Genomic DNA, 25,215 nt, shown 5'->3' with positions numbered 1-25,215 from the left:
ATCATGATGAAAGTGAAGAGCCTGACGTGTACACCTCAGCTTCATTGAAGTGTTCATTTGCAATTAAAATGAATTTAAATTTGAAAGTTCTTTTTCGCCGGTCAGAAAGAAAAACGGCAATAATAGGTACGACGAATTAAAAAAATATAACAACTTTTATAGACGCAAATATAAAATAATCTGTGACGGTAAGCAATTCTTGCAATTTGAGACCTTCGCATCGTCAATATGAACATTAAAAGGGGCAAAGCGATAAACTTGGCATTTAAATTCAGTTACAACTTGATTTTTTTCGCTATAATTAGCTCCGAATGGATTTCTAGATTCGTAAAAATTATTTCCCAAGTAAGAAACATTCAAAAGTTTTGGTAATATATTGCAGCAGCAATGACAGCTCTTTTGGGCTCTTCTTTAGTAATAGAGCCATATTGTTTCTTCATAAAATGTCTTCAACCTAAACCAATGTATTGCCATCCAGGGTTTCTTTGTATAACGTCTTCAAATTATTGAGCGATGGATTTTCCCAAATCACTTTGTATATCAAAAAGGTCACTCTCCACAGTTCATATTTTCTCAGTATCCATTGCAAGAGGGTGTTCTCTTGCTTCCAAGAACGACGTAATTAATTCTAACTAACCGAAATTGCATCAGATAAACGTAGGATCTGCGTCAACATCGAGATTAAACTCCGCAGCTTTGGAATTCATGCGTAGGTTTCCGTGCCGTTGTATGTACTACATGATGACATCCAAAGTTCCGGGTTGTCCAGCCGCGTCTGTCGTTTATAGTTGACTACAGTTTCAAAAGCCATCCTGTTTTCGTCTTCAGGTCGAAGGTGAGATCAGGGAAGCATAAGAAATCCATGAAACACCAAATATTAACAGGGACAATGGCTACCCAGTCAGCAACGTGTGGAAAAGAGTACTGACCAATCAGCGCACAGGGGGAGGACGGTCAGTGCCATGAGAGGCGGCGAAAAATCAACACTTCTCACCTTTGACCTGAAGACGAAAGCAGGATGGCTTCAGAAACTGTGGTCAACTATAAACGATAGGCGCGGCTCGAGAACCCGGAACTTGGCAGTCACTCTGCAGCTTTGGATTTGACAATGCAGTTTGGTTTTTCTTCATCCAGATATTCTGATGCCTATAGAAAACCTACTCATTCACTATGATGGCTTCTTTTTCTGATAGACAGAGTTGATACGCAGCATAAAATCTGAGCTGAGCGAAATCGGTTACAATAGTGTACTTTAAGTTCGAACTGATATATCGGAGGCGCACATAATTCCTTTCACATACCTCACGCTTTTCAATAATTTTATGATCAGAGTATTATACAGTATGTATCCATGCTCCCCATGGTATAGATACTGACAGTTAAGGCAGAAAAACTTCGGGCAGAATCTTTTTAAACTCAGTAATACTGATTATTATTATTATAGTGCTCTACCGATTAAGGTAGGTTTCTATGGAGTACTAAAGAAGTGATTTGGGAGCCTCCCTTTCCTTCCAGCGCTGCCGTCTTCAATTAAGAATAAAGCCTACTCCCTTTTAATCTATCTGAAAATCTCATTCTTTTCCTTCCCCTCCCTCGTTTCCCTAACATTCTACCCTCTAACACCATTTTTAAAATCCCCTCCCCGATAAGTACTCCTCCCATCCATACCTTCTGTCTCCTCCGCATCTCATCCAAAAGCTGCCTCTCTTCGCCAACCAAATCCAGCATTTCGTCGTTCTTTTTCCTCCCCGTCCATTTCACCTTCTCCATTCTCCTCCATACCCACATCTCGAATGCCTCCAATCTTCTCTCGTCTTCTTTCCTCAGTGTCCACGTTTCCGCACCGTAGAGAGCTACACTCCTGATCAAACTCATCACTAACCTTTTCTTTAAACTCTTGCATAACGATCCTCTCAGAAGCCCCTTCCTATTCATATACGCCTCCTTTGATAGTGAAATTCGCTTCCTGATGTCCTTGCTACTGTGTCCGTTTTCCTCTACTGTGCTGCCCAAATAGTTGAATTTCTCTACCTGCTCAAATGTTTTCCCACCTACTTTTATCTTGATTCTCACATTCCTCGCTCGCGATGCTTTATAAAACCGCATTACCTTAGTCTTCTTGTGATTAATCCTCGTCCCATACTCCTCGCACGGCTCGTCTAACGCATCCACTAAAGCCTGCAGTCCCCTCGCTGACTGGCTAATCAGCGCCTGATCATCCGTGATCCTTACCGCTTCAAACATCATTCCTCCCGCTTTCACTCCAGCTTCCAACTCGTCCCACGCTTCTCTTACCATCTCCTCAGCGTATATGTTAAAAGCAGCGGCGATAGCGGACAGCCTTGCCTCACACTTCGGACAATGCTTGCTCACTCAGATTCTCCCTCCACTACCCTCATTGCGCAGTCTGGGCCATATACCGATTACGAATTAGTCGTCTTTGCCTCCAATCTGCACCTATTCTCTTGAGGATATCCATTAACTTTACCCAGGTCACCCTATAAAATGCTTTTTTCAAAATCCACGAAACAGGCATACACGTCCTGCTCATAATCAAGGTTCCTCTCCACGAGGGACCTCATTATTGCAATTGCATCACGAGTTGACTTCCCTTTTCTAAAACCAAACTGATCTTGGCCCAAATATTCGTTTGCCCTCACCTCCATTTGCCTGTTCAATATCCTCAGTACCACTTTCGCCGCATGCGATAAGTATTAGGCTGATAGTCCTAAAATCTCCGCATTCCACAGCTTTCTTCTTTTGTCGGTAGCGGAATTAAAACCGCCTTCACGAAATCCGCCGGCCAACATCCCTCCTCATAGATCCTGCGTACTAGTTCAAAAACCTTTTCTTATTATCCTTCTCTAGATTATTCAGGAGCTCACACGGGATACTGTCCACGCCTACTGCTTTCCTAGCCTTCATACCACGATGTGCTCTCTCTATTTCCGAATCTAATATCCCCGGCCCAAGATTATCCTCCTCCACTGAACTTTCCTCCTCTAAAGTCAATCTGTCCGGCCTGTTTCTTCCGTCATACAGATCCTCCACATATTCCTTCCATCTACTCTGTACCTCTTCTCGCTCGGTTTGCATAATACTGATTGGTGCCTTAAAAAACAAGTTTTTTGGCAATTGTAACCATCGCATGTAGGCACTACGTAAAATTACCATAGTCGTTCTTCTGCCCTTTAAATAATAATTCATTGGGTGATATTTCGTTATATATGTTTAATGACATTATTTCTACGCCGATGGATTAAAAAAGAAACTGAAATAACAGACTAGCTCCGCACTTTTTAGACATTGGAAAAAGTTTGCTTCTTAAGCCCATATAAAGACAATAGATGTATAAAAAGGCATAAACAGGTCAAATTGGCATTTTTAGGCAATAATAAATAGCCCTAATTTCGCTATAAATGATCCTAAATGAAATTATAACTTCAAAAAATTGTTTACCTGAGTAAAAGAAAAAATAGGCATTTTAGGCAATATCCTCCGCTTAATCATAAGGCAAACAATTACTTTCCATGAAAAGTTCATCCCCGGTGCTAGATCAAAAATGTCCAGGAAATCATGTCAGTTAGTGAGGTAGGTTCATGCCTTTACATACCCAAAGTACGATGACATTGCTGCGAAAAGAGGCAAAGAGAAGAATTATTTGGGAGGAGCTTTATTGACGAGATGATATGACGTGATTCATTAGAAACTACTGAAGAGCAAGCATGGAGCATCACGCTTACATGAATAAAGTTCGAAATTGTTATAAATCCGAAGACTACACGTCATTGAGTTGCATTTTTAGAAAGATTGAGAAGAGAAAACTTTCAATGTGAACAGAAAACATCATAAGGAACCACACATAATGCCAAGTCCAATATAAATAGTCAAACAAGTATAACACATCGCCGAAGGTATGCATGTTAGAATTCCTTTCTCCAATACATAATAAGGGACCATAGTGAGAATTAGGCGATGATCAAACGAATCAAAACTCACTACTTTATTCGTAATAATATGTACTCTCTTTCTGGTAAACTGCTGGTGAACTAACATCCAAATTAGAACAGGATTTTGGTTTTTTAAGCACAAAGTGAAGTCAATGCTAATGACCTATCTAGGCATTGCTCGCAAGATCATCTTGATTGACAGGAACTCACCAGTGATCACTTTTTCACTTTAATTTCCAATCATTATAGCATAAATATAATTTTAATGAGCACATTTCCAGTAGTTTGAACCCATCCGGTAGTAGTTGTTATCTAATGGCCCATTGTAACTTCAGTTCCGCTAATCATTTGTCAGTAACTGAAATAAAATGTTATGTAAATATAGGTGTTAAAAATATTTTTTCAAAGAAATGTACAACAGAAATGCTATTTTTATCTACGCTGAAGCACAATACCAAGTAAGTATTTATATAAGTAAATATTTTGAAAATTTCAAGGCACATAATAAGAATATGATTAATTGTTCTTGGACTTGTCCATTTAGAAGATGTAGGGGTTATACAATACAGTAGATCTCATGATAGGCACTTAACAAAAATTTATATGGGAAAAATATAGGGATGGGTGGATAGAATATTTGATAATTACATGAGAATATAAAATAGAAGAGGTAACAACAGAAGTTACACACTTTCGAGGGTTCCTATGCTGCGAAAAAATCTTTCCGTTAAAACTGACAAAAGACAGAATCCTTCAAATCCTTTCGAATAGTGTTCCGTAATCGTGCTCTGACAGCAGAGAAAGACTTTTCATTAGTGATGGTTCTATGTTGGGGGTTCATGAAAAAATCAGGAGTTTTTCTGGTCAAAATGTTCGATTTTTTTTGTGACCGAAAAAATTGATTCAGGCGACAAGTTGTTCATTTTTGAAAAGGCAGTAGAATTATGTAACAAGCAAGTATTTTTCCTTATTATTTGCCTTCAATCATGCAAGACAGGTAAAATAGAGGAAATGTGTTCATCCTCCTTTATGATGATAATAAACACACATATTTAATATGATGTAGAGCAAACCCTAGTCAATATTCACCTGCATCTCAATTTGAACATTTTACCCCCGAGAACATACTGATGAAAGCTTTTCAAGTTTAAAATGAAAGAAAGTATTAATTTCGGGTGAACCCCGTTAAAGTTATCACCGTGGCTAGTTCCGGTATACTTAAAACAAGTATTAGTAATTGGTTTTCTTTTTATAACTTGAAAATAACAATACTATTGCGTAAGTTTAAAACAAGAAATATGCCACAAAAACAGGCGTGTGGGAGTGGTACACCTAGAATAAGTTATTCACGATGCTGATGTTTCTTAATTTAAAAGTTAAAAAAATTAAATTCCTTAAAAGTAGAGGTGTTTTAGTGAATTCGGGAATTATTTCCACAGAAATGCATGGTTATCGATTAATAATAATGAATATTATTATCAGAGGTGGTCTGTTGAGATTGGGTGCTCTCGCATTGGATCTTCCTCACCGGAGGATTAAGGAGTCCTGCCCCGTAAAATTTTAAGAAATTGTGTGCCTCGAAATATATTCCTACGCTATTCGGGCTCTAAAAAAATTAGTTAAAAGTTAATAAAAAGCAATTTCGTAAGAAAAATACTTTGATAAGTGAAAATCTCACTGCTTTTAGTTCCTAATAATGTATTATCGTTCTTTTATCTATTTAGTGAATTTGTTCCATGAAAGAGCACTGAACTCTGAAAGACCTACCTCTATGATAACCTTTTCGAGGAACCCTTTCGAAAAAGTATCAGGTTCTCTTTTATCTTCTGACAACTTTAATTTTACTTATTTTTTATATTGTCTGTAGTCAGTATGTTGTATATTAAGTAACCAAACGTAGAATTTTATAATTGCAATCAAAACTTTGGTTCAAGTAATCCGAGTCTTTTTTTATATTATACTCTCCATATACGCTTCACCATAAACAAGAGCGTCTTTAGGGGGCCCCTAAGCTCGGGGCCCTTGACGCTTGGCGACCAGCCGACATATCTAATATATTGATTTGTTTAACGCCGACTAGTCGCCAAATAAGGGACAAGTCGTCTCACTACGCATCCTTTTTTAACTTCTACCATGTTCAGATTTATATTACCCAAGATGAACGCCCTCCTAGCAGCATACGCGGGATGAATTTTGCTGTATTCGAGGCGTTTGAGGGGGAGAAGCGAGCGGGGAGAGGAAGGGATCAGCCTGCCGCTCTTGTATCCGCGACGCTGCGTGGGCGTTGGAATATTTCTTCGCAGACGTGGACCAAAATTAGGCATTTTTCAGCTAAATGGTGGCAGATACGTCAAAAATGCACGAAATATTTGCCCAGGAAGGACAGTAACTCGGCAAAATCTATAGGAAATGACCATAAAATATTATATTTTTCGAATTTTGACCCTCCCCCCTAAATTGCTTTTGAGCGAGGGTCAGGGGTTCACCTAGAGGTCTCAAAATTTTCAGACCTTATTTTTGATCGGACCCACAACTTTTTTTCATTGGGCCATATGGATTCGAAAAAAATCGATTTTTCCGATCCGCCCTAATGTCTATGTCTCTCTATGAACCAGAATATCTATCTGCTCCCATAAAAGCTTTTCAAAGCGTATTACATGTAGCTCTTTACATATGAGAGTCATTCGTTTTCAGCCTCATGCAGTTTGGAGCAGAAACGATTGGTGACGTTTGATGGAGAGAAATTTGAAGCACATCTGAGCAACTGCTGGCACCTGATGGCTAAAGACTGCTCTGGAGTATCGAGAATGGCTGTTTTAGTTCAAAAGAATAACAACGGAACGGTGAGTTGTGAAAAAATAGAATCTTATATTCTAATCTTGCACTATATTAGATAAATAAAATTTAAGGTCGTCATATTTTCGCGGAACATAAAAAAATGTAATTATCTAAAGATTCCTGGTCAAATAAGTAGCCACGTATTTTAAAGCTAAAGAAATAATGACGGTTCCCTTCACCTGTATACAACTCTCATAAAAATATATTTGAATAATCACTACACCATGAATGGTTTACTAATGGAAATATTGAGTAATGAAAATCAGAAATAAGAATATGGCCTGCAAAAATTAAATCTTTCAATCCTTTAATTTGGTAAAAAGTAGCTTTTATCGGAATGACCAGTTAGACCAATAGACTGGGGTTATAATAGAAATCTTGTTCATTCAGCAATAATTATTTGTATAAATAGTATGAAAATAACTCCATCCTCTCTTATTATGTTGGAAATATGTAATTAATCACAACAGCAATGGTTACATTTAATTATAAAAGAGCATAATTAGTTGGAACGAATTTACTTCTCGAAAAAGAAAAATGAAATTGGAAATCAATGGCTTGGTAATTTTTCACTGATTTTGAGCCAGCAGATGTTTGGCACAGCTAGTGCGAGAATGAAAATGATAACATCATTACATTGGGCGAAATACTTCATCGTCATCTAAAGTCAAATATTTTGTGTAATGACTATCTCGCGGTGGGTGCAAGCGTGCATGGTTTCAATTTTTTCCGCGCTATTCTGCAAACATAAGCCTCGAAACTGGAGTTCGTGAAATTTAGGCTCAACGGAGGTTTTTCGGAAACAGCTTCTAAGAAATCCGAATTCTGACTGACTTTAAAAAAAAGACAAATAATAAATAGAGCGAAAGATGTTTATCTAAATGTAAGTTTAGAGTGGGAATTCCAGAAATCTGGCCGTGCGTAGAACATTTTGCATAGAACATTTTATTTAGATTAAAAATTTATTCAAAACTCTTTGCCAAAATGCTGTGAACCCAAACTATTTCTTATCAACTGCTCTCAAAAATATCTAAACTTATGCAAAAGAAATTCCATTCAAAGATATTTGTTATTATTCCCACTGTATTCACTCATACGGGATGAATATTTATATCCAATAGTAAGTATATACGATATTTCACTGTATATATAATTAGTTTTAACTATATATTATTTTTATATAACTTCATTCTTACGGGATCCATTGTTTTATCCAATTTTATAAACGATATTTCAATATATATGTAATTAGTTTTAGCTTTATCTTACTTTCATATAATTTCACTCATACAGGATGAATTTTTGTATTCAATTGCATATTCAATATTCACTGTGTTATTTATGTAAAGAGCGTTTGTGCGCCATTCAACGAAATCAGCCGTTAAATGGAAGCGCTCTTCGTACGCTCAGCATGCAAATGATATTCCATTCATTATGAGATCGAAAAGTTCCATTTCCAGGACGATCCAACGCCTTCAAACCTCGTAGTCAACACTGCGGCCTCTCCGCTCACCACGAGTGCTCGAGGCTAGCTCCTCCAGGGTTGGATTCCTTCGAGCGTCTTTCATTAAAATTACAAATTATTGAAAAACGAAGACCGACACTTGACCAGGAAAACCTGTCCCAGGTGTGGAAATATTTTCTCAATTTCGCTATCCTAAGAAATGGCTATTTTTACAGGAGCTGGAGGTGAATGTGGATAATTACCGGGTACTCCGGCTTCTTCCCGGCCCAAGGGCGGAAGTGAATGGGCAACCGGTGGATATCGACGTGAACAAAATGGCCGAGGTCAGCGACCTTGCCAACACCACGCTCATGGTCATCACAAGAGGCGTGGACCAAGCCATCGGGGTCAAGCTGCCATCCCACGGGCTTGACATCATTTACGCAGATTCTGGCGCACTACTCGTGGTAGGTCACTAGCCCCACACATCATATCAATCTGACGTTTTACGCACGCCGTGAGCGTGGAGGTCAGTGAAATTGAAAGAGCTGACAAGATGGAGCTCATTTTATGCGACGCTCCCCAAGTCCACGCCACTCCCTCTACCGCTGGATAGTGAGAGTCTCAGCAAACTATATAATCAGCTATGTGCTTCGGATGACTTTTACCAATAGTTATACATATACTCATACTAAATAATTCCTACCACACTAGTACCTCAACTATCACCCCTTCCAAATCTTTACAGGTTAAAAAACTGCTCACTTGATAACTGGAGCATTAACCCATTACAACCAATGTTGCTTCAATGTAAAATAAAAAATTTATGCATTTTCAGCTCTATTCAGGAAAGATTTATACAACGTGTTCTATTGTGCTGTGAATTTTAATGACGAAATCTGTAGCTGCCACAACAATTATGATTGAGTAGAGTATTTTCAGATTTTAAAAATGGGAAGTTTTGAAATTTTATTTCTCTCTGATGCAGCGCTGGGTTAGAAAGGGTTAGAGCCAATCACACCATTTCTTCAAAACACTCTGAGACAATACAGATAGATTATATATTGATCAATCTTTTCCCAGCTTAACATGGAAAAAATTAATTAGTTTTGTTCGAATATAAAGGGGTGGAATTATCATCTTCGATTTTTATTCCAGCGTAAGTTTTTCATCTGAGAATATAATATCCCCCACACTTCGTTTTGTAGTTCTCTTCGAGCAACACAGCCTCTAGGTCCGCAGATCCATCTAATTGCACGGTATATCACAACTCTTACTAGAAGTAGCATAGGAGGAAACCCGAATTTCTTCCTGTGTAATATTTTCACGCATTTATTTTGCTCTCTTTCCAATGGAAATTTCGGGCTCTTCCAACTTCGATGACAGCGAAGGAGGCTTGAAATGTTCTTGCGTCTTAATGTTTTGACAGGCTACAATAAGCGTGCCGTTAGGAATATCGACACGTATGGCTAACCCATTGGCATTCAAAAACCGGTCTCTGGTAGACGCATTGATGAGAGTATTCATGTATTCAATAAAAAAGCATGTGTAACCATTGGCGGATTTAGAGGGGTCACAGGGCTCATGACCCCCCAAAAGTTTTGAAAAATTTCTATATACTTTTGGTTGAATTGTTTTTGTATCCTTGTAAAGGAGTAAAGGAAGTGTATCTGAAAATGCATGGCTACAAGTCCCGAACGTGAGAAAAGTTTTGAGTTCAGTTATAGAGCGTAAGAGTCCCCACTGTAAAATGCACATTCTACACGTGAGAACGCCCCTCTATTCTCCCATTATATACTCCCAGACAGAGAGGGACGTTGTAATTTTCCATTATATTACATGTTATTCCCTAAGTAACCCTCATTCTCATATATTTGAGTACTAACATTTACTTAAAAAAGATTATCCTACATATGTATTGAGGCCAATCAAAAAAGACAAGGTGGACACTGGGTAGATATTTTGCCGGCTAGAAATGTTACTTACTAGACATGATGCCTGCTAACCTGTTGCTTTTTTCAGGCTGAGCGAAGTCTCAGGGGTCGCCTCTGCGGTCTATGTGGTGACTATGATGGCCAACTGGTTGACGAATTCAAGAAGCCTGACAATGGAGTGGCAAGATCTGTGAAAGAGTTCGTGACATCTTATGAGCTCAAGTCCGCAGACCAGTGTGATAAAAACTAGACTGAAATCATCTTCTCCTCTAGGATTTTACAACTGAATCAATTATAAAGATAAATGATTTTCGTTACTGAAAATAAAATTCTAAAAATTTACTATGACATGCTCACTAAGCGTCGAAAATTTTTAAATATAACTAAAAAATGCGTCATTTTGTAAACACTGTTAATACTGAAATTTCGATTATGTTGTATAAGAATCAGCTTTGAATTTTTCCGATTTTGTAAAATTATAAACAAAAATAAATTTCGAGTAAAATAAATATTTCGTGTACTTTATTTATATTTAACCCTAATGAAAACCTTGGATACATCAAATTATGAGAATTATAAAAGAATTAAATTAGGGACTAACGAATGATCTGCGGAAGAGGTGATAATTGATAGCTAGTTTCCGTGTGAGCGTTATTGTAAGAAGTTCCCAGAAAATAGAAGGGAAAATATGATATTAATTCCAGAATATGAGAATTCCACAGAATGCTGAATGCAAAGCCAATGACTGCCCATAAAATGGTGACCGAGGTTTCTACAATTTATGTCAACTGGTGCAATCCGGGTGTAACATAACCGTTGTAGTAAGCTCAAGGAAGATTTATTTTCCAATAAAGAAAATTTAACTCAATTAAGCCTGAATTTGTGCATCTCTCCTATAAAAAGGCAATGGTTACAAAAAATTGCGATCAAGCAGGGGTAGCAATATTGAATGCAAAGGAGAGGAATATTTTAAACTTTTTTACTGCCACTAACACCGAATTTTCAACCAAAATTTCCTCTTTTCTGTTTTCTTCTCTTGTTCCCGATTTATTTTGACTGAATGATGAACAGCGGTGATTTTTTTCTAATTCCTAGTGAAAAATTATTTCCTTTAAATTTATAATTAACGAAAGAGTGTTAAGATGTTACAAATAGTAAAGAAAAAGTTTGGCTATGATTTGAAACAGTTCATATGGGTTCGATTGACAGAATGTTTCCAAATTTACATGGTAATATCAAATGTATGGTATATCGAATATTCTGTAAATGTACCGAATATAGTATTTCTCCGAAATTGTAGAATGACTAACACTTTAGTATTTTGTTCCGATATTATTTTTTAGCACTTTTTTGATGTTGATGCTAACAATCGGAATACTTTGATAAAACTGCATTTCAATAAACCACTCCTAAATATAAGACATGAACAAAAAATTAGAGCAATCACAGTTGAACAGTTCACCATGCCTATAATCCCGAATCAAAAGGAAAAGTAAATTCAAAGGGCTTATTACTCAATTCATGACTCCAAGCTGGTTGGTTCGAGTAGAATAGCCCACGGCATTCACGAATCAGAACGAGGTATCCACTTCGTGAGATATTGAATACATTCGCACCCGGTGCTGCGTTAGCTCGATAAATTACTTTAGAAGGGACATGAATGCAAGTACGGACCTGCATCGTGCAAATGGACCAAAAGGATTCCGATAGATTAGGAGCCATGATTGAGTTAGCAAAAGAGTAACCGTCTAATCCATCAACCTGTGAGTGATACTCAGAATTGGACGAGACAGCAGTATAGACGTAAAACTGAACTCGTTCGTCATTGCGAGATATGAAAAAGAAGTCAGGGCAGCATGTTGAGAAATTTCTCCTCTAGTTAGCATTTAGTAAAGTAGAATGGAAAAACATGGACTCTGTACATTTCGACTTAGAATGAGAGGAATGTGTGATATATTCGAATATTATTTTAGAATAAAATTATAAAATTCAGAAATCCAAATTACTCGACTCCTTACCCAATTAAGGACAGCATAAAGATGAGGATAGCATAGGAGAAAATATCTATTGCCAACAAATATTTTTCCATTTCATTTCAAGCTTCAAAACTAATTTCATTAACTTTGGACTATAGTAAGCATCATTTCCTAGATTAAATTTGGAACAGTTTTACGAGTTACCATCATAATCTTGGATGAGTTCTAAAATGCATTACATAATTAAAGACGTAATTTTCTGGCGATAAATACAAAAATTCCTACCTAATTTTCGGGACTACAATAGTAACAGAAGTGCTAAAATTTCATTCAATTATAATTTACTGTACTGAAACCTAGGTTGATAATTAATTATTCATAATTTGAAATATAAATAGGTCTTCATTTTGTTGAAATTTATCACAACACACCCAATGGCTCTCTATTACACAAGCAATAAGAGCTACGAAATTTCCAGAGTTTCATTGGATGCAAACGGATTAAAAATCTAATGAACTGTCATCATAAAACAAGGCTAGTAATTCTAACCTCAGAATTGTCACTAAACCCCTGCCAGCGCAAGCGAACGGTATAGAATTTCCGTTCGTTTATAACTTCTTCAGCTATTCAGACGGCGTGGGCTGAACCGCGCGACCAATACGAACCACCTATGCATGCACAACACGCCTGTTGTCAATTACATTTGAATACATGAACGCAAAAACACAAATGCATGAACATTAAGAACGCACGACCCAACTATTCCCATTTCATTAGTTTCTTAAAAAAGGAACATGCATGCAAGGCCAATGAGCCCCTATCTACTCCGGCGTCCCCGCTTACCTTCACTTTATCACTTACACAGTTACCAGAGCACAACTCCCCGCTCCTCATTGTCTTTCAAAGCCAACAAATTAAATGAGAGATTCGTTTCGCGTAGCGAGAACAAAACCCTTCGCTGCCGTAATAAACTGTGAAAGAATGGTGAGAATGATGGCTGCCTGAATATTAAGAAAACGTGCCCTTGATCGAGGAAGGCTATCGCACGACTCATCTGCATTGCCTTCCGTTGGCGGCAATAACGTGATCAATTATCATTGCTCCCAGCAGCGAAGCTCAATGATTCATTGGAGCACGGAAACCCGTCCAACCTGTCGAGGTCCAACTCCTTTCGTGGGATAAATCACCCTTCATTGTAAAAGGTCATCTTTGTTTACCCAGCCACATTGAAACAACACGACGAGGAAAATAAACCCACGATCGCGAGTATTAAAATAAAGGATTCTCCAGCGGGCCGCTTGTCGTGTATTCATCCACCGCACACTTAAATGGATTCACCAAATTGAGTGCCACAGCGATCCGGGCTTCATCTACATTTAAATGCTACCCCGCAAGCCGCCTCAATAAATGCGTTGCCGGGGTTGTTAGGTCACCAGGCGTTATTTATTCATTTAACGCCAAAAGCAGCACAGAGGCCTTTATAATGGGTTTTATAAGCAATAATAAATTATTTGAATACAATAAAAATATGATGTAAAAAGAATGACAATGATGTTTAACACTTGCAACGCATACAAAAAGGTGAGTATCAGAATGAAAGTTTTTGCGGTTGACTGTTGAAACTGGCGCAGTAGGCAAAGATGTCAAGAGAAGATATATTTGATAGGGAATTGAAAAAAGAAGGTTATCGGTACAAAAGGGATCCTCAGGAAATTTATAGCCAGAATTTGGGCTGGTTTAAAGTTTCAGTGCTGCGGGTCGTGCGGGCTGGAAATATTAAAGGAAAAATCAGCAAATAATAAAGGATATGCTCTAAAGAAATTACGCTTAGCATTCATAAAATTCTTTTATTGCTCGAAGATAAAAGAATTCCCATACCTATCCGTTCAGAAAATTATCTCTCTTCATTTATCGTTTCTGTCGCACCTGGAAATGTAAAGGGGTTCTGAATTGATTTCCTCACTGTCGCCCTTAGAGATACCTATTCTCAACCGCTCAAGCAATTTAAGTCTAGCGCGCATCCTCCGTGTGTCCAGCGGCTCACGGCTTAATTCGTTTAACATCTGTGTAACGCTTTCTGAACCTACGCAGAAGTTTTTGACGAATCGCGCAGCATTCCTTTGTATTTCGTTAAGTTCATGGATTAAGTATTTCTGCACCAGACTTCACGAGGGCATGAGATAAAAAGGCTGTTGATCTATATTTATATCCACGATGATATAATCCATCAAACTGGTGAATTTTCAATTCTGTTCCCCGCGACAGCAAACACTATGAGGCGGAAATTTTTGAAAGCCGATTAAAAAGCGTCATAGTGTTTCAGCATAGATATGCAGTATAGATAAAGCTTCTTCGGAATAGAATGTTGCCTCCTTTATGGATTCCCCTAGCCCACGATCCTGAGGAATTACGCCGAGCATTCTATCTGTGGCGCCCATTGCGATAATATTAAAGCCCAATAACTAAATGCTTCACATTATTCCTCGCTATTTTTCGCATGACCGGTTTTAACACCAAAGTGCAAACGTTCAATGGACTAATAAGGGAGTAGCTAAGAGGCCAACAAGGGGTTATTGTCTCGAAAATGATGCTTTATTGTTGAACCCACAGAGGAAATACAAAGAAGAGCTATTTCTGGATTGTTTTTTCCTGCACACACGACCAAGTTGGAAATGGAACAATATCACATCATATGGTTCATGATGGTATGATTGCCTGATTCTGACGATAGCTTGTGTTAACATGCTTTTGCCTTCCCATTTTGAAATTACATTCCTGTAAAATTTCATTCTCATGGTGAAGAAATAATATCAAGATTTCATTATATCCTAATTAATAGAGAAATTGTTTAACTGATTAGGAATTTTAATAGCAGAGTTTTTCCATTTCCCATACTATTAATCAAGTTGGGGGATTTGATAGCGACCACGCAGCTACATTGAACTCTTGTTTTGAATATAATTTTAGGCTGAGTCTATTAGGATGAATGAAAGTATTGCAAAATATTTATTTGTTGGATGGAATGGAATTTCGTGAAATAACGGCGGAAGCAGCCTATTCGATGGTGTTTATGGCTGGATACTCCTATTATAGCCACGCCTAATCTACAAAAAGCAGGCGACAGGGATATTCGAATGCCTACATATTTGCATTTTAATTAAGTGCTCCCGTGAGGATGCGGGCCGTCGTATAACGTTCCCGGCACGAGTTTCACCCAGTGAGAAGACCTCGAGCTGGCCCGATCGGTGGAGTGGGTGGCCCATCAACTCGAATAGGCCCGCGACGGAGCTAAAAATAAGTGTAGTCATGACAGGAGCTTCCTGGATTTGCCAAAAACAGCGCAGAAACGTTTTTACTGCTTGGGTTATCCTTCTCTATGGATTATTCTGAATTTTGAATATAGACGGATATTGCCAGACTGTCGTCTGGCAATAGTATCCTTGTCGTCATTTTCCATTAACCATTAAGTATAATCCTTCAAAAATCTTCCACGGAATTTTTTCTTCCACAATCTTGCTGATATATTTTATGCAATTTAGAGAGCACTTTTGTGGCTTAAACTACTTCGTAACTAAAATGCAGGCTGTGCTCAACGCATCGAAGGCATATGTGTTCAAAAGAATTTTTTTAACCAGGATATTGAGGACAGAACACCATATAAGTAATGAATATAAATTTAGATGAAGAAAAAATATTAGAAAAATGTTTGATCCACATTTCATTACTACTAGTTTTAATGGTATGTTTTTTCAAGTAAAGAATTTTTAAATTTTGAGAAAATTAAGAGTGGGGCGTAGTATAACAGTTGTGGCTCTGAATTCCATTTTAAATTTGATAAAAATCTCCTTGCTCGAATAAAAAAATGTGCATACTCTCTGAAAGACAATATCAATGCAATGAAAGGATGAAACGCTAGCTGGATTCTTTAAAATCAGCATGCCAAGATTATCGCTTCAAAATATAATTAAGAAACTAAAACCATGTTCGACTCCTAGATATATTTACTCACAAACTGAAAACAATTGCGCTTCCAGTGTATAAAAGATGAACAATTAAAATATGTGCATAAAAATAAATATTTAACGTATTTCTTATCAATTTAATTGATTCGCGAATCCATATTAACTCGTGGTTTGTGATGTCTTACCTGGATTATTCCAACTCGGTTTCATAAAAAATCTAATTAATCTGCTCCTAATTATTTCGGGAAAATATTGCGCTGTATTACATCGTATCAAGAAAAGATGTACCATATTGACGCAAAGCCCTCGACAATACTATCCATTGATTTTTCTGGATACATCGCATTACTACGGAAAGCTTGGATTTTTCACGAGCTTTGTGGCTGCGACCAGTGAAAAATCAGAGATTTCACGAACTTCGGCTGTTGTTTTGTTTTTAATTTTACCAGCTCTCCCCGAGCGGGAGACTCAATGGCATGATTTGCACTCGAGTTTCGAGTTATTCCGAATTATTCATAGCAGAAGGTTTTCCAACTTAGTAGGAACAACTTACGTTTATTTTCAATTTTTTAAATTTAATTCCGCGTTAATGATATAAAAGCAATGGGGTATGAACCGCCATAGGAGATGAAGGTTCCATCCTTGCTTCAAATTGCAGACAGAGCAAAAAAAATTTTTTAATAAAAAAACAACATACTTACTTTACTTTAAAATTTCTCGTAAATTTGGAGCAATTAGTTTCCAATTATTCCGAATAATTCATTGCAGAAGATTTTCCAAAAAAATGTACAAATATAATATTATAGAATAGTCAGAACCATTTATTCCTTTATTCATAACACTCTGAATGAAAATGTGATCACTTAAAGATAATATTCTCACTCATAGGATGAGGAAATACACTGAAATTACGCATGCGCATTAATAATCGTTTACATTCATTATAGTATTCTACCGATTAAGGCAGGAAACCATGGAATACTTACGAATCATTCTGGGAGCATAGCCCACTTCTAATGGCTCCAAGTCACCAAGACTTCATGCTTTTTGACTCTCGTATACACAAACTTGTGAAAAGTGCAACACGTTTCGTGGAATTGTACATACCAATTTCGGACCAATTTGAGGTATTGAGATTTTAAAGTCGCCCTTATGCGATAGTTTGATGCAAGAAAAATGAGAATGACAGACAAAATATCAAGAAATATTTAAAAATCATGCATCGCTGAAAAATTCCATTAACGATTCAAACCTTCCAAACTTTGGCCATTTTTCGAAAAAGATGGTCCCAGGATATATTTGTATTAATTATATTTGGAAAAACAAATAAAGATTTCGCTAACACGTACCAATGCACTTCTTAATTTGTGAATCTATATGCATGGAATCGACACCATGTAGTACATGAAGCAGATCGCGTGAAACATAAAATAAAATATTTTTATTCACAGCTAAGTTACCAGGTTTTCCTTCGCGTCTTTTCATCTTCGTGACGACAGTTTCGCCGGTGGTGCAGCAAGCGTCCTAAGGTTCGAAGTGTCGGATGAAATATTTTGCCCGTCCTATGTAGACTTCGGTTGGCCGGATGGGTCCGGTTTTGTCGTTGTCTGGAAGTCTCTTCCAGGCGTTGGAGAGCATGTAGTTGCCCCTCCAGGTAAAAGTAGATTTTTTGACTATTTCGATAGCCTCTCACAAGGGGGCTGCATAGAGGAGGCCCAATTACATCCCATGGAAGGCTGATTTCTGTTGCCACTTCGGTCGCATTTTGATTAGTTTTCGAAAATGTCCGTGGCGCTTTTTTCCAATATTTTGCTGTATAATGCTTGTTATTGCGAGGAACGGCATTGGAAAGTTATGAATTTGATAGATCACATCATCATGTGTATACATTTCGGTTAATACCCCTAATTATTCCTTATTTTCCAGTGAATATACGACCAATTTGGCCGTCAGCGACACGAGTGGCGACTTCTGTAAACACATTTCAATGGTCGGTGGATGACAACGCATAAGGTATCCTGAAAAAAACACATAGTGTTCACTGATTATTTGACCGCCATTTATTAGTTTTTGAGGTAGCCTTATCGGGGAAAATCTTGAGAAATAAAATGTTGAAGCGAGGGAAGGGAAATGTTGCGTTCCGCCATAAGAGCAATGTAATTTTAAGCTGAATATCACGATTTTCAAATCCAGTTATTAGCGCTAAATGGCCGGTGACCCCCTATTATTTTTTCACAGATCGACTGAGGCATCATTTCTCTCCAATATATGAAAATAACAGGGCATGTTTTCGAAGTTCCTTGTAGTAGAGGTTCTACCTTAAAGGGCGATCTGAGGATCCTCTTTTGTGATATTCGTGGCCTCTCGAATGAGTCGGGGATGGCTACGCTTCTCTCTAGCGATGAGTCTAGCGTTTTCGAAGCCCACTTAGTGCGTTGGTCCTTTCCATGCGTGCTAGGCGATGGTGGATAAGTGAAACTGTCAATTCTTGTTGGCCCTTTGGTATTCCTTCATTCTGCATATCGTGGCTCTTTATGTATAAAAAAAGCACTTGCCATTAGAAACTCATTACTTTAAACTCAATCTGATGATTATCATAACACTAAAACTTCATTAGACTTCATTTCGGAGGGCTTTATAAGATGTTTCATCTCACATTAAGTATCACCATATCACTACGCTGATATTACTGCAATCTTGACACTTGAAAACGAGCAAAATGTTGCTCATCAAAATGTTGGATAAAACAAGATAAGTTACTTAATAAGAATTATCTCCACTACAGCAAAGTCTTCTATGATAACAGCGTTAATACTATAATTTTAAGTGCAGTCGAAAAGAAAAAACAGTGATTCAAGCAGCGGAAAAGGTGTATCATAGTTCATTGTTCTCGAAAATTTCAATGAAAAAATATTTTCAACGCCAAGTGCACATGAGTACCAACCATTACTAACCGAGGTAAGAACCATAACACCCAAAGCCGCGCGGAAATACGACCTGCATTCATGAAAGAAGATGAGAGATCACGTGAAATAGAAGCTGACAACTTACCTTGAAAGCGCCTTCTAAGCCCAAATAGGCTTGATGGTGAGAAATTGAATCTTTCCGAATCAGCCACTGATATTCAACGAAGGGGAAAAATACTATGTGAATGACATTGATCCTGAATGAATGCGGCTTTTCCCCAATTTAGCCATCTACACATCATCCTATATTGGCTTGTAGTGACCAAGGGAACTTATATGTATAGAGAAGGCTCTATTCCATCCCAGAGAAGGCTGATTCCTGTTGCTACTTCAGTCACATTTTATTGGTTTCCAAAAATGTCTGCGTCTCGGAGTTGAGTGCAATTCGATGCACTTTTTTCCAATATTTTGCAGTATGGTCTTCGCAAATGTGAGGCATAGCATTGAAGAGTGATGAATTTCATAAATCACATCATCGTGTATATGAATTTCGTTTGACACCCCTAGTCATAGCTTATTTCCCCGTGAAACTCGAATCAATTAGTCCGTCAGCGACGCGAGTGGCGACTTCTGTAAACCCACTCAAATGCAATTCGGGTGACAACTCTGTTAGAGGCCGACTTTAGGATCCTCTTTTGTAATATTCGTGGTAGTGAAATATTCAATACTGGTTTTAACCAATAAATGAGAATAATTTATAAATAATGTCGACAAATAAATCACCAAAGAAAAATGGAAAGAAGGGGAAGATTACATGAACTGCGTTAGCGAATGAATGACATACAAATATCCTCAATGCAATGAAAATAAAATAAACGGCAGTAATTTATTTCAATTGCATTAAAGCCCTTCCAAACTGAGATGACGCATTTCACAAGATGTAAATAGTGTTTAATTTGAAACAGAAAAGCACAGAGTCGAGCAGAGAACCTAAATAAATTACTTCACGACTGCTAAATACCAGTTTCCACATACCAGGCTGGATTTACAGCTTTATCTTAGCTGTTCACGCTCGGAGATGAATTAATTTGACCTAGTTCCTTCAGTTAGAAAGTTAATCCAGTGCAGCGCAATCACGAAAAAGGGAAACCAAGGCATAGGATTGATTTCATTATTACTCTTAACACTAGAACCGCGGAGGGGGTCAAATTGACCCCTTATGATTTTCAACATGTATATTTCACACTTAATTTTTTTTTCAAAAACCTGATATTTTCTGACTTTTAATTAATTGTAAAAAGGCGTATTCGTGCGAAATTCCGACGCTATAGGACTATTTTTGTGAACACTAGACAACAATATACCTAGAACCGCGGTAGGGGTCATTTTGACCCCTGCTCTGTGATCGATCCCGAACTTCATATTTTCGCAGAAGAAATTCACCGCAAGCGTAATTTTCGAAGGTCGAATTTGTGGGAATGGCATGGATCACCTCTGTCGTTTCTTATTAGGCCGCAGATAAAGGCATCCCGCCCAGCGGACGCCTGAAAGAATGTGAGAGTCGAGCCGCGTAGAAATGGACCTACGCGAAAATTTCCGGGGACACCCCTTTCCTCGGCTACCCCCACTCAAGGCTCCTTCCTTCCTCTACTAAGTCTCCCCTACCAGTGTGGCGTCATTGTAGTTGCCATCTCTATTACATGAATAACAATGTATTACTTCGCAATTCACCCGAATTCATCAGTTTGCGCGGCAGTGCTATATTGCGTGAAGCGAGAAGTCGGATGAGTCGAGGGGGTGAGGGGGAGTGCGCCTCGTATTGGTTATCACAGAACGAGCACGTCGTGAAGAAAGTGGGGACAAGGACTGGCCGGTATCTATGGATGAACTGGAAGCTTTCATTGCAGTATTGTATGCACGTGGTTGGTACGGAGCAAGGAACTTGGAGCTTGACTTTTTGTGGTCCAAAGAATGGGACCCACCCTTCTTCTCACAAACAATGAGTCGCGATCGTTTCCGTGAAATATTGCGGTACTTGAGGTTTGATTTGAGAACGGAGAGAAGTCAACGGCTGCATACTGACAAATTTGCACTTTGCTCTCACCTTTGGGACTCTTTTATCATGAACTGCAACTCTTTGTACAAACCAGGGCCTGAACTCACGGTTGACGAGCAGCTTTTTCCGTCAAAGGCAAGATGCCCTTTTACACAATATATTCCCAACAAGCCTGACTAATTCGGCATAAAATTCTGGATGCTCTGCGATGCTAAAACTAAATTTATTTGTAATGCCATGCCTTACCTAGATAAATCAGACGAGCGGGCACCAGATGTAAACATAGGTGAGCATGTCGTTCTGAAGTTGTCTGAATCATGCATGAAAAAAGGAAGAAATATCACTACTGATAATTATTTTACTGCTGTGAAATTTGCAAGGGCTCTAAAAGCCCAACAAACAAGCTTAGTGGGTACTGTAAATAGGAAGAGAAGGGAAATATGTACCTCATGAGGTAAAAGCAGCCAAAGGACATCGGTAGTCCACAGTATTTTTGAAAAACAATGACGCCTCTCACAGTTTATCAGGGTAAAAGGGAGAAAAATGTGATTGTACTAAGCACTATGTATCCCAATATCACAGTGAGGGAAACTGAGAAAAGACTTCCTGAAACTATTGAGGTTTATAATAAAAATAAATCTGGTGTTGACTCTGTTGATCAAATGGCTAGGCTTTACTCTGTTCGTGCTGCCACGCGACGCTGGCCAGTACATGTTTTTTACAACGTATTGGATATTGCTGCTACCAATGCTTACATTCTCTTCTCAGAATGCACGGGGGAAAAGATTTCACGTCACGAGTTTCTTAGAAAGCTGTCAGAGGAGCTTTCGGTGACAAATAAAATTGTAAGGGCTAGACCCAATTTACAAGCAAATTTGGATTTGGACCTGAAACTTCGAAGCTGGAGAATCGACGCAAATGTCAGTTACTTGAGGCATGCTCTGCAAAAAGCAAGAATAAGTCATCCTATCTCTGTATGGAATGTAAGAAAGTTGTCTGCGGTCCATGTACTTCGACAATGCAAGCAATATGTCTATCCTCTAAGCCAAAAGATAGAAATTAATTTCGCAATGTGAAAATTGTACAAAAAAACCAAAGTAATCAATGTGGTTTACTTACCTTTTCTACACAAACCTTGTTCAGTTTTTCTCTTTTTACCCAACGAAACGAATTTATTCTACATTCTTCATTACTGTATGCTTCTCTGCACCAATAAAAGGGTTTCTTTTTCTTAAAAAAAGTTTACATTTTTCCCCCATCCTCAGCCGAACATACAGTAAAAATGTGAAAAACGCATTATTTGTGCAAGGCGTGTAGCCTATCTAGCGCTTATACCGCCCATATATCATTCAAATTTCATTGTAAATCTCAGATAATTCATTTCACATAGTGCAGTGTCCAAAAGAAACCCAGAATACGAAAAATATGGCAAGAAAAGACGAGGAGTCAAAATGACCCCCTCCGCGGTTCTAGGTATACGAAAAAGTCAGCGGTTCTAGTGTTAAGGAAACATACCGAGTTGGTCCACCTGTAGGATGGAATTTCTCGTATAAGTTGGTCTCTTTATTTTTCTTAATATCAGGAACAAAAAGTTTAAAGCGCTAAACAGAATTTTGAAATGATGGAAGAATCCTATTTGCTCCAAATAGGAAGTATATTCGCAAAGGTTTGCAATTGTTACACATTTTAAGACCTTGTTGGTTCCTTTGGAAGGTGACTTTACAAGGAATTCAGTAGTTAAGACGCAACTAATAGGAGCAATATCAGCAGTCACATTCCTTAAATTATATTTTTTATAAGTAGAAATATTAACGATTCCAGACCAAAAAAATAGACCAATCGTCTGCTTCCTTTAGAACCAAGATAATGAGAGCTGGTGCCATTTCAGACCTAAGACAAAACTCTCCCGAGCTATAAGGGCAAGTAAAATTGTGAGGTTGAGGTACTACAAGGGAGATATAACGGTGCGATTATCATTGTTATTTACAGAGCTACGCAAATTGATCATCTAACAGGAAATTACACCAGTTCATTGCATACATATGAGTAGTAATTTTTAAATATTTTAACTAAAGTAATTGTTTAATTCTCCTCGTTGAATTTCTTTAACATAAATAATAGCGAATTTTACAATTTCACATGCGACATATACGTTTTAAATTGCTGTCCATTCGTAATAGAGAGCTTCAAATAAGCTTTATTGCTAATTAGGAAGACTATTTGCATTGAAAGTCACACTCCCTGTACTCCAAATAGTTACTAATTGATGAATTATAATGTAGGGCAGAATTTTAATCTCCAGTGAGCTGGAGCGTGTGGCCCAGATGCCAGCCATTGTCTTCGAAGGAGACCTCGCTCGTGTTCGACTGAGGGAAGGATTAACGACGACAGCACTCGCTGATATCATCACCAGCACCCGACAGGGGATAAAGGAAAGGGCGCACTTGGCAACGCAACGATTTGCACATCGGAATTATCGCCTCGTGATAATAAAATTGGAAGGAATTTAAATTTTTAAAAGCCTGACCCAAGGTTTTCTCCTGAGCAGAAGCAATGTTTTCTTGATTGAATAATCTGGAATGCTTGCTATTCCTGGAAATAAAGCAATACGGAGTATGGCTTCGGGCGTACGTTCGTGGAATGCATTCATGATATAAATGAAAAAGTTATGTACATATTCAAAAAAATAATTTATTGCGGTCACCAGGGCTTAAAAGTACTAAAGAGTCCCGTATCTTTGAGTATTAAGTTGTGCTTCGAAACATAACTCGCTGCATTAGAATAACCTTACGTATACAATCGTTTCAGGTTTGATTTGGTGGAAGTTCTATGTATTCATAAAAACACAAAATTGTAATTACCAAACTTTAATTCAAAACTCAACTATCAACCATGGTTTCAACAGGTTATGTCATCTTCAAGATTTTTTCAACAGGTTATATCTTTTTTTTCCTTGAAAATGACATAATATGTCGAGACCGTCGTCGGTAGTTGAGTTTTAAATTAGAGTGGAAATTACCTTTCGTGTTTTTATCATAGAATAACCTGAAGTCGAGTCATATATTCATGCAAAGCATCTGAGTTCAAAAGGTGATAAACTCACCGAGGGCTGATTTACATGATGGAGAAGTATTACGAAAGGTCAGTAGATGTTCTAAAGCGTGAGTCGCGTCGAAATAAGGAGGGAGATTGAAAAACTCCACGGAAATATACGGCGAGAGGTCAGGGGACGGAAAATTTTCCGTTGGCTTCAGAAAACTCCATCGAGGATGAGTTGAACTAATTTTCATCGGCAAAGGGCTGCTGCGAAAAAAACTTGCGCGGACACATTTTTCATTCTGAGAAAAACAGCTTCATCCTCGTCACAATGGATTCGCCAGTCGGGCCTCTCTTGGAGGGGGGGAGGGGAGGAAGGGGAGACAATGGCCAGACGTGCCCCCACCCCCTTAACCACCCTCCCCTCCCTCTCCGCTTATTTGTCCCGGGCTAGCATTTCCTTCGCGAGAGAACCCCTCCCCCCCCACCCCGTGCGGCCCGTGCGCCCGACTTATACCGCATCGTGCGCCCCGCCAGCGCCGACCATTCCATTCCCCCATGAGCGCCACGTCGTAGATCAACACTCGCACGAGTCACCGACGGCCCAGAAATGGTCCAAACAGTAAACATCTGCGGAAAGAATACGGATTTTTTTAAAATCGCAATAATCTAATTCAATAGAGCAGACGGGTTAGTACACATTGATATCATCAAGTGTTCGGCATCAACGATGAGAAGAAAAGTTGTTGCATCGGAAATTCGAATTTAAGTATGATGAATTGTACTATTAAAAGCACTCAGAGTATGGTAATGAAGAACATTCTGGAGGAAGGACGGCAAGCATCAAAGTTACGGAGAGAAATGTATGGATAGCAGGAGAATATGAATAACTACAACTCGCTCTATTTCGCATAAACTATTCTATTCTCATAAGAACTCAAACGAGTGGAGTAGCCAGGAATTTTGTTCGGGACGGGTCCAAAATCAGGGGGGATAATTCTTTTAAACAGGGGACCAAGTAGAGGGTTTCAAACTAATTTAACACTTTTCATAATCGAAAAAACTTCATTTCTCCATGACATCTTTCGTAAATTCATGATTTTTTAATATTTT

At 38.3% G+C, this 25,215-nt stretch overlaps 1 protein-coding gene across 1 annotated transcript in view; it reads left to right on the top strand.

Annotated features, from left to right (window-relative positions):
* The window catches only part of LOC124171932 (vitellogenin-1-like), a 54,648-nt gene extending 43,973 nt beyond the window's left edge, over nt 1-10,675 (top strand). The window contains exons 21-23 of the mRNA XM_046551368.1: nt 6,645-6,793; nt 8,469-8,699; nt 10,255-10,675. Coding sequence (XP_046407324.1) covers nt 6,645-6,793; nt 8,469-8,699; nt 10,255-10,416 — 542 coding nt within the window. The 3' untranslated portion in view covers nt 10,417-10,675. The remainder of the gene's footprint in view (nt 1-6,644; nt 6,794-8,468; nt 8,700-10,254) is intronic.
* The last annotated feature ends 14,540 nt before the right edge of the window (nt 10,676-25,215 follow it).

This window comes from Ischnura elegans, chromosome X (assembly GCF_921293095.1).
Source record: "Ischnura elegans chromosome X, ioIscEleg1.1, whole genome shotgun sequence".
NCBI lineage: Eukaryota > Metazoa > Arthropoda > Insecta > Odonata > Coenagrionidae > Ischnura > Ischnura elegans.
This window is presented reverse-complemented; position numbering and strand designations above follow the sequence as displayed.